General features: G+C 37.6%; 5 protein-coding genes and 1 non-coding gene across 6 annotated transcripts; 4 read left to right on the top strand and 2 right to left on the bottom strand.

Moving 5' to 3' along the window:
• Nucleotides 1-333: 333 nt before the first annotated feature.
• Nucleotides 334-2,268, top strand: PHYBLDRAFT_168170 (hypothetical protein; the record flags this gene model as incomplete). The annotated part of the gene is made up of 2 exons (XM_018435814.1): nucleotides 334-1,450; nucleotides 1,520-2,268. The coding sequence occupies 2 exons, from the start codon at nucleotides 334-336 to the stop codon at nucleotides 2,266-2,268; spliced, it is 1,866 nt and encodes a 621-aa protein (XP_018291776.1).
• A 194-nt stretch (nucleotides 2,269-2,462) lies between these two features.
• On the bottom strand, nucleotides 2,463-3,219 carry PHYBLDRAFT_112544 (hypothetical protein; the record flags this gene model as incomplete). Its single annotated transcript, XM_018428295.1, has 5 exons — nucleotides 2,463-2,571; nucleotides 2,619-2,741; nucleotides 2,801-2,950; nucleotides 3,017-3,126; nucleotides 3,184-3,219. 5 exons carry the CDS (start codon nucleotides 3,217-3,219, stop codon nucleotides 2,463-2,465), a joined length of 528 nt encoding a protein of 175 aa, XP_018291775.1.
• A 419-nt stretch (nucleotides 3,220-3,638) lies between these two features.
• On the top strand, nucleotides 3,639-4,862 carry PHYBLDRAFT_64690 (hypothetical protein; the record flags this gene model as incomplete). Its single annotated transcript, XM_018441338.1, has 5 exons — nucleotides 3,639-3,936; nucleotides 3,998-4,266; nucleotides 4,337-4,391; nucleotides 4,443-4,594; nucleotides 4,671-4,862. The coding sequence occupies 5 exons, from the start codon at nucleotides 3,639-3,641 to the stop codon at nucleotides 4,860-4,862; spliced, it is 966 nt and encodes a 321-aa protein (XP_018291774.1).
• Nucleotides 4,863-5,125: 263 nt separating this feature from the next.
• PHYBLDRAFT_77806 (hypothetical protein) lies at nucleotides 5,126-7,707 on the top strand (the record flags this gene model as incomplete). The annotated part of the gene is made up of 10 exons (XM_018443303.1): nucleotides 5,126-5,138; nucleotides 5,171-5,557; nucleotides 5,639-6,073; nucleotides 6,140-6,232; nucleotides 6,292-6,456; nucleotides 6,513-6,644; nucleotides 6,720-6,935; nucleotides 7,014-7,141; nucleotides 7,196-7,382; nucleotides 7,454-7,707. 10 exons carry the CDS (start codon nucleotides 5,126-5,128, stop codon nucleotides 7,705-7,707), a joined length of 2,010 nt encoding a protein of 669 aa, XP_018291773.1.
• A 499-nt stretch (nucleotides 7,708-8,206) lies between these two features.
• PHYBLDRAFT_77805 (hypothetical protein) lies at nucleotides 8,207-12,097 on the top strand (the record flags this gene model as incomplete). The annotated part of the gene is made up of 13 exons (XM_018443302.1): nucleotides 8,207-8,366; nucleotides 8,431-8,777; nucleotides 8,864-9,095; nucleotides 9,151-9,351; nucleotides 9,414-9,816; nucleotides 9,911-10,031; nucleotides 10,112-10,176; nucleotides 10,243-10,305; nucleotides 10,377-10,514; nucleotides 10,584-10,849; nucleotides 10,940-11,455; nucleotides 11,531-11,769; nucleotides 11,847-12,097. 13 exons carry the CDS (start codon nucleotides 8,207-8,209, stop codon nucleotides 11,988-11,990), a joined length of 2,895 nt encoding a protein of 964 aa, XP_018291772.1. The 3' UTR covers nucleotides 11,991-12,097.
• A 1,440-nt stretch (nucleotides 12,098-13,537) lies between these two features.
• On the bottom strand, nucleotides 13,538-13,610 carry PHYBLDRAFT_t126. Its single transcript has one exon. It is a non-coding gene; the product is annotated as a tRNA-Ala (tRNA).
• Between the last annotated feature and the right edge of the window lie 1,253 nt (nucleotides 13,611-14,863).

Raw genomic sequence — 14,863 nt, 5'->3', positions numbered from 1 at the left:
CTTTTGTACAATGAGATGATGAAAGTTATAGCATTTTATAAATAGTATTTAAAAAAGAAGAAAAGGAAAGCAGGAAAGCCGAGGACACAAGAGAAACAGGCTTGGACGCTCCTACTCTCTTTATCAATATATCTATATATGTGTGAGTGTGCGTATTCTGATGACGACAAACACAATAAAAAGGCAATAGTTCAAGACATCAAAGCGTTCCTATTTTCGTTTCCTCTTCCTCTCATTTTACTGTCTTGCTATTTATTCTCTTTTCTTTTCTTTTTTTTTTGGCAACTATCAAATACATTTAATCTAGCTGCTGCTACATAATACTACACTAGAATGTATCGCCGTCAAACGTTCCAAACTACTGCGGTGCCCAGCAACAACAACAACAACAACAATAACAACAAATATAACCATAGTCAGACCCTCGCCTTACTTTTGTCCCAAGATACTCACGAAGTACCTGCAACCGCGCCTGTATTTGAAGGTCATCTTTATCTCTTGACAGATAAGCAATGGCGTTGGAGACAATTCCGATTCGATGGTGCCTCATTTACATGTTTATCTTCTCGGAAGTTAAAACTTCCACAAACTAATGTTGAAAACCACGAAGAAAAGTATAGTCTTCGTCATTTACTTTCGCCCTCCTTCAACGCCACCCTCCCTCGCTCACAACAAAAACGCCGATCACTCTCTACACAGCACAACCAGCCTGAAGAAAATAGACAGATAAAATTCACTATTGAGATTTCAAACATCTCGGCCATCTCTGTCCTCAAACGATCAAAGCAAGAACATGGCTTAAAATCTGCGTTTGGGCAGTCTAAATCGAGGTGTTTTTGTATACGAACCTACGACAACCAAGGCTACGTAATGAAGGCACAGAAGCAAAAAGACTTTGAGCGCTGGTTGTTTGTGCTAACAAAAATGTGGACATTTGCACAGTCTGTGCGCGAGCAATCGCCTTATTCTCCTCACCACTCTCTTGATCGTCAATCAAGAAGTAGGTCTTTGCCTGTTCTGCCTTCTTTACCCGATCTCCCTCTTAATTCAACATTTAAACTCAAAGAGCATCCAGTACTTTCACTCGAAAAGGTTCAATGGATAGACCAATGGAGACTCTCCCTCGAGGAGCTTGTCACGTATGGTCCCAACCTTCATTTTACTCCCCCTCCTATTGATCCTATTCCAGATGACATTTTGACCGACACAAGTGGGATGACAAGTCTCGGTGCACACCAGAGCACGCCTGATAAGCCCATAAAAAGAAAACAGCCGCTAGTTCCTCGGCGTTCCCTTGGAAGCCACAGTAAGAGACAGCCTTCTCACAATATAAAGTCAAACAGCGTTGCTCCTGTTCTCGCGAGATCATCAAAGCCGTCCAAAAATTGGGCTAACGAACCCAGTAATTGGAATGCAAGCTGCAAACCTATCGATGATCCCTCCTACTTAGGTAAAAATAACCTTATTCCTTACTATAATCACGGGCTTATATGTATGTATATGCAAATATCTATGATAGCACTCGGCTCTTCATTCGACGCATACCCTATTCATTTATTTCAAGATGCTTACACTAGCCATGATGAAGAACAAACTCCACCCAAAGAAAGCACATGTGCTATTAGATATCACACCTCCGTTCGTGGAAAGCCCGTAAAAGTAGTTGAGAACAGCCGAGAAGAAAAATCTAATGGAGCCACCAACACCAGGCGATCCCGATCAATGATGCTCAATGATGCCACTATAAACACCAACTCTCCACTCCAAACATTGGCATCTGTTGATGATGCACAAGCGCTCAAACGTCATATCAAGTACACATCCTCTGAATCTCTTAAAGCTAGACGTGCACAACAAGAAGACAGAGATGATATGAGCCTTGCCGACCTAAGACGGTCTCTTAATCACCTGAGTCTCTCCAAAGAATCTATCTACCATACCCGATCCACATCTGCTCCATCTATTCTCGAGCCATCTCCCCTTATTGTTGCACCTGCGTTGCCGCCTATTCCCATGCACGCCACCCCCTTGTATGGCTATTTTGCTATCAATACATTTATGCAAAGAGATATACCTAGCACTGTACCCCAGTCAGATTTAGAGACTCAAGATATGGTCATGAAAACATGGCTAGGAGCAACCGAGTATTACCAAGAGTCAACTATACCTTCACCATGGACTCCTAATCTTCCTGCTAAACAGGCCCAGACCAACATGGGTTCATTTTGGCCTCAAACACAGGCCACAGAACATCCGATTGAACGATGATATTAGATTCATTTTCGATTTGTAAGAGAGAGAAAGAGAGAGAAGCTATGCTATCTGTTTTATGTCGTCCGCATTTATATATATATAGTCTGTATTATCATTATTATCATTATCATTACCATTATCATTAGTTTATTTTCATTAGTTATGCCTCATTACTCAATTATACACCCACACACACACACACACACACCTCATTCTCTATGGACAAGGACAAATAGAGCAAGAACGCTCAATAGAGCAAATTTCATCCAGGGATAGTCGTTCATAATAATGGTCACCATACCGACATATGGCACAAATCTATATAGACAAATAAATAAACAGATTCTTGTTCACTATAAACATACCCTTTAACTTTTCCGACAACATGCTCTCGATGAATCCACATTTGACGACGATCATACAAGCCACGGTCATCGCCAGAGTTATTGTCTCCTTTAGTTAAAAGGTACTGTTGGCTTGTGGTGGCGCTATGTTGACGTATGTTGGTGAGATATGATACAATTTAATTAAAACAAAAGCACTTTACTCATCGTGGAGTTTGATAACTCGATGGACGATTGGAATCTCACGCCCAGGTAATTTGAATACACAAATGTCATTCACATTTACAAGGTCATCCTTTGGCATGGCAAGCAGTAGCAAGTCACCTCTTGTGAATGCAGGTTCCATGCTTTCACTAGTACAAACGTTAGTATTAAATACGATGTCCCGTCATCTAAAGGTCTTCTGCTTTTTTCTTTACCTCAATACTACCACAATAGGACTTTCTGTGTTGGTAAGGACAGATAACCCTTTCCAAATCATCAATGCAGATGCGACGATGGTAATGATGTTTAAAACTTGAAATGCAACCTGTTCTTAAGATGATGAGTTTTTAAATTGCTCGATTTATGTGTATTGGTTGCTTACTTGGCGCACATTCATGCGACGTAATTCAGCAAACATGGTGTATGCAACAAAAACTGACACGTATCTACTCTTACTCCCCTCTTGCTATCCCGCCATTCCTTTATACCAGGCCAAAGACGTCACTATCCAATACCAATCTTTTTTTTTCTTCAATAAAATATACTTTTAATTCCATCTTCTTACTATATACAACCATAATCACAGAATTCTATCATTATTTAGTTTTTTTTAAATAAAAAAAAACGTATACACTAATACAGATATGTATATGGCTGCCCAGATAGTTAGGTTTTCGTATATACCATACTTTACTCCAATTTCGTGCATGTAGTGTCGCTACTTGGACTTGTGTGGCACAAATGCACCTCTTCAATCAAAGCTAGCTTTTTTCCCTTTTTTTCGGAAAATCGAAGATAGTCTTGTAGGTATTCAACTTTCTTCTTGCCCTTCCTTTGATGGGTAATATAGGTTCAAAAAAAAGTTCAAAAAAGAGTGTGGGCTCCGTAATTACAGAATCTACACCTTCTCATTCGGATGTCCTGGGAACATCATCCATTCCCAGTAACCCACAATCGCACCAAACATATTACTTTTCGGAAAGTGATTCAGAAGGTGTAAGATTACACGGTCAACATTATCTCTTAAAAAATGTTTTCCAGAAAGACTTATTTGCACCAGTAAGGGAAAAACTGCTTGAAAAAGACACTCATGTACTTGATATTGGGTGTGGCGATAGAGCCACCTGGTTAAGAGGTATAAAAGAAAGTTCAGCAACTTTTATATAGGAGAATAATTTATTTACTAAATTCACTAGATGTTGCTGTGGATTATCCTTCAACTACATTCCATGGTTTTGACATTGTTCCATTTGTACCCAATGATGAATCCACTTACAACAATGTACCCTCAAACTGCATAATCACTCAGTATGATGCCACTCAAGGCTTGCCTTTTCCTGATAACAAATTCGACTATGTTCATCAACGCCTCATGTCAGGAGTCTATTGTGGAGACCAGATTGATAGTATTCTCAAGGAAATGATGCGTGTCACTAAACCTGGGGGTTGGATTGAATTAGTCGAGGTAAAGCAAGATACCAAAAGCTAGTATTAATTCTATGTATAAAAAAAGTAAGCTAAACTATCAACTCTAGAGTGCTACAGCACCACAAAATACAGGACCCGTATTCAAGGTTCTCTTTGAGCATAGTAAGTAGGTTCTCTATGTTTCATATACTTAGCAACTAATGTAACTTGTAGTGGAGAAATATATCTATCAGCGCCAGAAAGAACTTCTCTGTGGTCCAATTCTTAAGGAAAAACTTGGAAAAATCGGTTGCATAGATATCCTTTCAGACTACCAATCTATACCAATATGCTGGGGGGGAGCTGTAGGCAAGGCGACCTACGAGGTAATTCAACAAAGGAATAAATATTAGTTATTTCAACTTACTTGATTCCTCACCTCTTAATTTGATCTGTCAAAAGGTAATGGAGCATGTCATTCGATATATGGGACCGTTGGTGTGGGACAATCTAGGCTTTGATTGTGAATTCGACCCGGAACTCTATAATGACTATATAGACAGAGGATTTAATGAATGCGTCAAAAGCCAAGCATTTTTAAATGTTTACTGGGCTTTTGGTCGCAAGCCAGATACGGGAAGCCTAAAAAATTGAATGTTATGCCAACTTGAATTAATGAATAATAAGAACAACACCAATAATAATAATAATAATAATAATAGTAGTAGTAGTAGTAGTAGTAGTAGTAGTAGTAAATAATAAATACATATACATATACATAATATTATCCATATAAAATAATCGTATAAAAAAATGGTGACTTGATCTCCAGAAAGCCTCTATTCCTTCTTGTCTTGTGCAACAGCTTTTTCTCTTTATTATTATTATCTATATACTAGTACTTTGTTGGTTCTGCGATGAGCGTCTTGGGTAGGCAGAATACTTTCATTGTCGACTCATAGCTCATTTCGTTCTAGTCAATACTGTTTTTTCACAGGGAGCTGTTTTTTATGCAGGCGAAACTGTGTCATGCACAATTCAATTCAGTAATCCGCTACCATCCTTGCCATCCCAGCCCAGTACTTCATCCTCATCCTCATCTCACACACGACACAGCCGATCGAAATCACCTCTTGGGCACTCACGCTCCCAATCACTTTCATCAGCTGAACTTGGTGCACTAGGGAAAGCAGAAGTCCCGAAAAACACCTCACGTAATGTAGAAGGTCTTGTACTTGCCGGCCTAACGGCTAAAGCGAGCTCCCTAGCAAGTTCTACATTTTCGTTTCTCACTGGATACGCGTCCCAAAAAGAACCTGAACGACCCGAACCAACGTGGGAGCCTCACAGTAAGCAAGAAAAAAAGGATGTTTAACTTCATCTCTCCTTTTCCTTTACCTGGGCTCAATTCAGCTAACATCACTTCCGAGGTCTCTCTGGAGTAGAAGAGTCTGTGGTAAGGTTGATGGACCAGACACAACGAGATGATCATCCAATTTCCATTGAACTCGATGCTCATGACGGTACTACTCCCCGCTCAAGTAGTGATACGCATTCTATTCTCCTAAGAGAGAATATTGACAGTCGTCGTAGTTCTATGGACTCACTCGCTTCTACCGCTTATCAACGTCAACATCTTAATGCACAGCGACTATCTAACTTGCTCAAGTCATCTCACAACAAAAAACCCGAGCATATACTCTGGGGATTCGCTCAAATTGTAGGAAACTTTGTTGTCGATCCTGCACTTATAAACAATAATGAATTTGCCTCATTAAAACACCGGACAATGTATCGTCCTAATGGTGGAGGGATTGGGGGTGGAGGACTACTTGGAACTAAACCAGAAGCTCACTCAAAGATAGGTAAGGCACAAGTGGTTTTTGTAAGCAAAAATTAGAAGACAAAAAAAATGAAGGAAAATGACGGAGACAGGGCAGATACACGTACAACACCTGTGTTCTCGACGCCTCCTTCTGTACTATTTGTTGATCTGGATCTTGCACCCGGAGAAACCAAGAAATGTAAGTTCCGAGAATTTTTTTTAAGAAAAAGGGTTCTCATGATTGTCAAATATACTTAGTTTCATATAAGCATAAGTTACCCAATGACATTCCTCCTTCCCACAGAGGAAAGGCAATACGGTTCAATTACTACCTTGTTGTGGGCACCCAGCGCTTAAATTCACTTACTCCCGGGCAGGTACAAGTGGTCCAGATCCCATTTCGCGTGTTAAACCATGTGTCTGGTAAAGTACATGTGAAAAGATTTAGAGTCAAGAAACTCAATTTTCATACATTTTAGAGGACGGTTCACGTCCTGTGTATGATTTAATGAACCCGGTGGTGATCTATAATGATGAGGCTATTGTTGACACTATTTCTGATGAGGATTCAAAAAAGAATAAAATTAAATCTTCAAAAGGGTCTAAAAAAGGTAAAAATTAAGGGTGACAATTTTAGAGACAGAGAAAAATTCTGCGTGTTTTTATTTATTTTTAACCCTTGGTAGCCGGTGACAACGCCAGAGAAGCGTTCTTGGATTATGTGGATGAGCTCTTGGAAAATAGTGCAAAAAACGCGTCTATACATGAGATAACTAGACGTGAGAGCGATGCTTATGATGAACCAAGCACAGATCAAGAAGAGGGTGGAATAGAATCCAGAAGGATGTCTGGAAAGACGTGTGCACAGATTGTCTCACGGGTGACAAACGGCAGTCGGAAAGGTATACTTTAGAAAGATCCCATGAAAATAGCGACAAGTTTTCTTGTGAAGGTTTATACTTTATATGTACAATGTGTAGCCATGTATGATATCTGTAAGAATAATCAACGTGTAGCACAACTTCATCTTATCAAGACAGCCTACCGTTTGGGAGAACCTGTCATGGGCGTACTGGACTTCCAAGGTGCTGCTTTATCCACATTTGAGGTAACCTTGTCTAAAAAAAAGTAGAAACAGCCGATATTAAATATCAAAGTGTAGGTCTCTATCTTGCTTGAAAGTAGTGAAATAGTTGAACCTTCGATTGCCCTCCGCCAACCCCAACACATTGCACGTATCTCCCGAAAATGCCATGCAGAACACCATTCATTCTGCCTAGGACATCGCCGTCTTGCATTTTCTCTTCCTATTCCAGCCATAGCATCTCCAGAGTTTCAAACAACAGGAGGTAAAGCAAATAAATAATGATAATAGTAATAAAAGGTTGGAAGCTATGCTTTTTGTCAATGTACTTATTAGTCCTTAAAAAAAATGGGGTACAAGTAAAATTACAATATTACCTCAAGTTTGAGTTTATCACAAGCAATGGTAGCAATCCTTTAGCGCCTCCATTTATCCCCATTAATATTGATGAACGACATCGCCACTACCAAGCTCTTCAGGATGTACAAGTAAGCACCTTTGACTGCCAGATTCCTATCCGGATTTATGGATCTTCTGGTGGAGCCGATCGAGCTCTTTATGGACGACCTCACACATTCTTTGTACAATAATATTATTTAATAAACACTCTTTACTGCTATCCTTATTTATTTAACCCCATTTTGAGTCTCTATTTTTTTCTTATAAGCACGGCTTCTTGGTCACACCGTTTGCACTTCTTTTTATATATGTGCTCGAACATTCTTTGGCCCCAAAATATATACGATTTGTTTTATAAAAGGAATAAGTAAAAACAGTAGCCTTGAATTAAATCAATAAAGCTTACAACAGCCAGAAATATTACTATAGGTACCCAATTAAATAATACTCTGTACACTATAAATAAATAAATAAATAAATAAAGCAAAAAAGTGCTTTTGTACTTAACCGTGAGTACAACACCATTTTAAGGCACTGCCCCAAAAATGCCATGGTAACGATGATGACTGCTATTTTCACGTGGTCGCAGAGGGAACACATTAAAAAATATTTAAACCCAGATAGTTTTATGATAGCTAAGTTTATCTAGCAAGTAATTTTCTCTCTCCTTCATCAACCACCTGAAAAAAAATGACAGAAGCAACACTTCGCCAGCAAGCGTTGGCGGATGGAATTTTCAAAAGGAGAGAATCAACCGATAGTGACAACACAACACAATCCATGGCTTCAGAAGATGTTTCAATGAAGAAAGACCGGGGTCAATCGTATGGCAAGACTCCCGATGGCGCTGGTAAAACTGCAACTTACTGAAGAAGAGGAAAAGGATACCAGAGTCACTTACGCAAATCATATAGTATTCCGTGTGCCTACCACTAGAGAGATGGTTACATCGCTACTTAACCCAAAAGAACAAAAGAGCTTCTTTGACATCCTAACCTTGGCTATTATGGCTATCGAAATTGCCCTTTTGTTCATTCTTCCTCTTTGGATCAAGCGTGGTCTGTTCATCGTGATCTTCTCTTTCTGGCGTCTGGCTTATAATGCCGGCTTGGGTGTTCTTCTCAAATATCAAAGTGATAGTCGTGGTCTGGTCAGACTGGCCAAGCAATACAAGCTCTTTGATCGTGAAGCTAATCCAAAAGCATACAACTGGCTTAAATATCAGTTGAGTATGAAGATGGGTGATGATTATGATTTTACAGTAAGTCAATTGCGGTATTTCTCAGAAATACTTGACTACGTTATTTATTTATTTGATTTATATTACTATTATTTCACCTCGTGTAGACTGCCCCGATTGAATACAACACTTGGTTACTCTATCGCCAATTGGTAGATTTGATCTTGATGAATGATTTTACTTCTTACATGTGCTTTGCTGTCGCATGGTTCAACACATCCCCTCAGTCATCGTTTATATTTGGCGATTCTTTCCGGTGGTTTGGTGGTCTGTTCTTGGTCGGATTCAACATCTGGGTCAAGATTGATGCTCAGCGGGTGGTCAAGGATTTTGCTTGGTGTGAGTGTAACATTAATCCGGCAACGCAGTTCACTAACCATTAGTTAAATAATAGACTGGGGAGACTTCTTTTTCTTAATCGAGCAGTCTTTAACTTTCGATGGTGTGTTTGAGATGGCGCCTCATCCTATGTACTCGGTCGGGTACTTTGGATATTATGGTGTATCTCTTATGTGCGCAAGCTACACCGTTCTGTTCATCAGTATTGCTGCACATGCCCTCCAATTTGCTTTCCTTGTTCTGGTCGAAACTCCTCGTAAGCTCTCTAGAAATGAAATTTGACCTCCCCCTATATTAATAGCAATTATGTTTATCTAGATATCGAGAAGACCTATAACCCTCCCATTATTCCCAAGAGACAACCATCTACACCTTCCCAAACTAGTGATGTTGATTGCAAGCGTAGTGAAAAGCATGAGGACACCGGTCGATTCTACACAAGTTATTTCCGTCGTGACCTTATGGTCTTCAAAAACTTTGATCTATGTCGCTCTACTGACCTTGTATCACTGATGGTCATGATCTACGCTTTTATTACACCGATTCTTGTTCCTGGAAAGTCCGGTATTGTTATTGCACTTTCTCAGGCATTCTTCTGGCGTATTTTTCACTCGTATGGTCTTGGTACATTATTACGTCTTCAATCTACTGAGAAATTTTTCACTCGACACTTTGTGAAATGGGGTGGAGGTGTTCAGGAAGCATTCCAAAACTGGAAAAGGTTTGTGTGTACACGACATACATAAGAAAATAGACATGTAAAATCTCATACGGGTACGCCTTTATTTTCTAACTTTCCAAATCGAATATTTTAGTATTTACAATTTATCGCTCTGTATGACCTACATTACTTTCTTTGTGGCCTGTTGGAAAATGTATTCCCTTCCAGAAGATTGGACTTATGGAACAACTCTCTTAAGACATACTCTTGGCGTTGTAAGTTACTCAGGTCTATTTACTAATTCAAAAAAGCCTATTAAAGCTGTTTTTCTTTTTATTGCTGCTTTTATTTCAAGGCTTTCATTTCTCTTCACATCTGGACTTCCACCTCAATCCATGAAGTATTGGGCGATTTTGGATGGTAGTTTTAAATAACATAGATATGAAATTTTGGGTGTAGTAAGACTATATGACTAAATATCAATAGGTTCTATGGAGATTTCTTCCTCGATGACCATCCTTCAACTCTGTTGTATACAGGAATTTACAGGTAACACACTTATACTGATTGAATGACCTCAGAAAAGTTAACTTATTTTGCCTTAAATTTTTTGTACTTAGATTTTTAAACAATCCTGAAAAGATCATGGGACATGCTGCCTTTTGGGGAATGACTCTTATGGCTAACAGCTGGACCATCTACGCTCTTGCCTTATTTTCACAGATATCTAACTTTTTGTTCTTGCACTATGTTGAGGCGTAAGTATTAGTATTATTAGTATTTTATTTTAAGTATTTCTGGTCCTTATACGTGTTGGTGTTTTTTAGACCTCATATGCGCATGTTATATGGAAATCAGATCCGCAAGGAGGCTGGTTTGACCAAGACATTGAAATCTGCCGCTGTTTCGATCCCAAAGAACATTCCCGACAAGCTCCAACAAGAAGTTTCCAAATTGATTCGTGAAAAGGCTGAACTCAAGGCTGCAGTCAAGACAACTAAAAACATGGAACGCATTTTTAAAGAGGCAATCGAAAAGGTTGAGCGTGCAGTAGAAGAAACTGCGGGTGCCGTAGGGGAAATGATGGAAGCAGGTTAGTTTAGTGCATTTCTTGTGTTTGCTTCTTTGTTAAAACAAATAATGGCGATCAATCAATGTACTTAAATATCGATGACAATACTAGCTCGTCCTCGCCTTCAAGAAGTGTTGGACGAAACAAAGGCTCTCCTTGAAACATCTCGCTCCCGATTGATTCCCAACGTTGCAAATGACATTGGTACCTACGATTTGACCCTCTACTCTGTGAATATTCGAAACAAATCTGCTACAAAATCATCACAAGCCAATGGACCCACGTATACTTTTCAATTGGGACAGCCTGTAGAAGTAAGTTGGACGGCTCCCGAATATCACGGTGCACGCGACTGGATTGGTGTCTACAAAGTTACAGCAAATCAGAGTACACATATCACAAACATTAGCTCCCGTGGATTATGGGATTGGACCAATTCTGTTGAAAATAAGGGTGGGGCGAGTATAGAAGACCAACTCTTCCCTCCAGATACTCCGATCAAAACAGAGGGGGTAGTTGTCTTCAAAGGTTCCAAGCTACCGTGGGATATTGGTACCTATGAATTCAGGTATCACCACGATGGAAAACATAACGTCATGGCCAGAAGTACTGTTTTTGATATCATTGGTATGCTTATTTTGGTTCTCCATTTTTAAAAAAAAATCAAATTAATCACGAATTATACATCTCATTTGCTCTTAGCTCCTACTCCCGCAGATATTCACAACATAGGCGCTGTTGAACGATCGTTACTTCAGTTAATTCAGAATACTCTTGGTGGCAACCCAGACTTAATGCCTGTCTCTTCCACAGATGAGTTTGTGGGTATGGGAGAAACAGAGTCAAGGCATGTTGTGTATGCAATTGAGCTGATGTACGATGTCGAATTTGCATGGGAGGTTGTGTTGGCGGACAACTGTATATCTCGCCTAGCAAAGAGGGTAAGTGAATATTTTGATCGATTGCGTAAATTCAAGAAATCTGATGTATTTATGTATTTATACTACTTTTTTTCTAGATTCAACATGCTAAAGAAGCACTATCGCCTTTTGCGGATCAAACTCAAAAGCGTTTATCACTGTCGCACGGAATGCTGGCAGGATGTGCTACTTCAATCGTCCCTTCTATGACAAGTGAGACCCCTGTGTCTTGCGGATTATAAATTATGTACAAAAAAGCGTATTTAAGTTTAAAATACCAAAAGACTGTGTTATCTTATACAAAGAAATTGATTTTTTATAAAAATAAAATGAATGTTGGTTGACTTTTATTACCGATGTCTAATAAATTATAGAATTTTGGGTCTTTTAACAAAACTCGATCGTAAGAAAGATATACTCTATACAGTACTTTTAATGCTACAAGGTTATTTTTTAGTGGTAAATTGAGACTTAATTATTAAAACCTGAAAAGAGTTAACTATAGTACTTCTCTACGTGACATAGCATATTCCTGGGTATTAACCCCAGTATAATGTTTCTTTATTTAAAACAGAGTATACGAAATACCGGAAATAATGAACAATATTAGCTTAGAAAAACATAAACCAAATCATTTTAAACCATTAAACTGTATTTTATCCTCTTGAATTTATTGTCTCCTTGATTTATTAGGTTTTATTTTCTGGATTTGTCATAGTAAAGGGAATGTCACCAGGATAAGAAACTATAAATGGAAATAATTATCATCATGTAGTGTAAGATTGAGTGTAGTATATTTCATTCAAATCTCAAAAAAATGAACTCTAGAAATGAGACAAAATATCAAATTGAAACAATTAGTAGTGTGATTTTTGGAATAAAAAAGCTTGTTTTTTCTGATTGTTTTTTTGCCTATATTTGTGATGATCAGTATACTTGGAGGTATATTACTGAATATTCTTGATCATCTTGTATAAATAGACAATAATTATATTTAATAGAATACCAAGTCTCGACTATGTGTATCTTTCAATTATCTCAATTTATACAAGTTTTATCATATATCAACACCAACTAAAACGTTATGAATAAATAGGAATATAGATAATTGAATGGTTTTTTATTAATACAAATATTGCGGTATTTATACACAATTTGAAAGTGAAACTATCAAAGCTAATTCTTTTACCCAAGACATATTGACTTTATATTTATGGAAGGCAGTATAATGTTTCTCGGTTAACAAAAAGAGGAACCAATCCGTATAGTATTAAGGACATATATTAAAAGGGATAACCGATCGGATACCTGACTCATGTATTTCTATTTACAATGACATCCCTGACAAAAAGATACACATTGAGGATGAAAGGAACTGTCGTGCTTAATTTTTGTGATACAAGTTCTAGTGACTTGTTATTACAAAAGAAGCAGGAATTAGAATGATTATTCATCAGTTTGTAATTTTAGAAATTTGTAATCAGTTTATAATAATTTGTAATATTACTAGACACTACTTGAGTGTAGTCAAAGATAAATAATCATTTCAAAAACTATATAAGATAACCCAAATCAAATAATAAAAATCATCCTTTTATCCTCTCTCTTATTTGCTTACTCCTGTGTTATTAAAGCTTGACCAATTCGGCTACGTTTACAGTGAATTGGAAGATAGCCTAGATCAGGAACGACAACTGTGATTATATAAAAACATTACTATATTCGGACAACGCAAAATAAAAAAATCAAGTTCGTAGACTATAAATTTCACGTGAAATTTCGATTCAATTGGAGAAGCTGGGCGTCGATCCCAGTGCCTCTCGCATGCTAAGCGAGCGCTCTACCATTTGAGCTACATCCCCAAATCCTTGACTTTATTATCTTAAAAACTATTAAATGCATGCTAAATACCACTGATGACTATTCTCTGGCACATAGATGTTATATGTAATCCTGATGATGACTATTCACATGAGACTGAACATAGTGCTCTTTGGATATAATTTAGACTTTTTCTTTTCTTTTATAGCTCTCTACTTTTCATTGTTCTTTACTCCCTTTATCTCTCTTCTTTCTCTTTTGTTCTTTGCTGTCTGAAAAGTTCTTTGTTCTGCAATTCTGTTTTCTCCTTTTCACTGTTACAACTATTTTCACAGCTGCAAAGTGGAGAGCAGGTTCAGCCATTGAAGCTATTATGATTTGATCTTCTCTTTCTTCTCTCTTTTTTTTGTCTTTTGTGATCCCTTGAGACTTTTTTATATCTTCTTTTTGTACTTTGGAGACTGTATGATCTATAGATGGCCAGCAATATCTCCTTTAATAAAATATAATCTTTAATGTGAGCTACATCCCCTATCTCTCTTTCACGTAAGCTACCATTACACAAGACATAACAGAAAAAGTAGTTGCATCCATACAAAGGCTTCATCAATCCATCCTACATCTTGTTCAAAATGATATATCCATTGTCAAAAACATTGCATCCATTACCACTATTGCCTTATCTATCAGCAGAATAAATTTCAGTTAATTCTGACAACTTTTCATTTTTGCAATCTAAAATGTCAAAATTGTTGGCTGTGGTGATTCAGACACTTGGATGTTGGATTTATCACATATAAGAACATATTCATATTGGGATAATGTAGTAGCTATCATCTTGTCAATATAAAATATATATAAACAATTAAGTAATCAGCCCAATAATTATTACAGTTAGTACTGTAGATAATATCTTAAAGATTGTTAAGATAATTATATCATACTGCCAGGTAAACTATGTCAGATCGATATGGAGCTAATTTAGTAGGAAGTCCTAAAGCTCTAGTATAAAAGAGAAAAGAATAGCTAAGAGCTAAAAAAGTACGATTTATGACTTGATGTCATAATTGTAACACCGACACTAGTTAAGCAGTAAATACACTCTAATAACCAAATATAGTAAAGGAAGAAAGTCTTAAGAAACTAAGACGTAATGACAAGAGCAGATTGTGTTTTCTTATAAAAAGGGACACTTTTTATTTATGAATAAAGACAACTTATATACAGTCTCAAAGTATTTCTATACGTCTCTATTATCAAATATTTTATTTTTCTATTGTTTCGTACCTGAAAT

The sequence above is a fragment of the Phycomyces blakesleeanus genome (assembly GCF_001638985.1).
Source record: "Phycomyces blakesleeanus NRRL 1555(-) unplaced genomic scaffold PHYBLscaffold_10, whole genome shotgun sequence".
In the NCBI taxonomy this organism is placed as follows: Eukaryota; Fungi; Mucoromycota; class Mucoromycetes; order Mucorales; family Phycomycetaceae; genus Phycomyces; species Phycomyces blakesleeanus.
The sequence above is the reverse complement of the archived record's forward strand: the minus strand, read 5'-3'. Positions and strand labels throughout refer to the sequence as shown.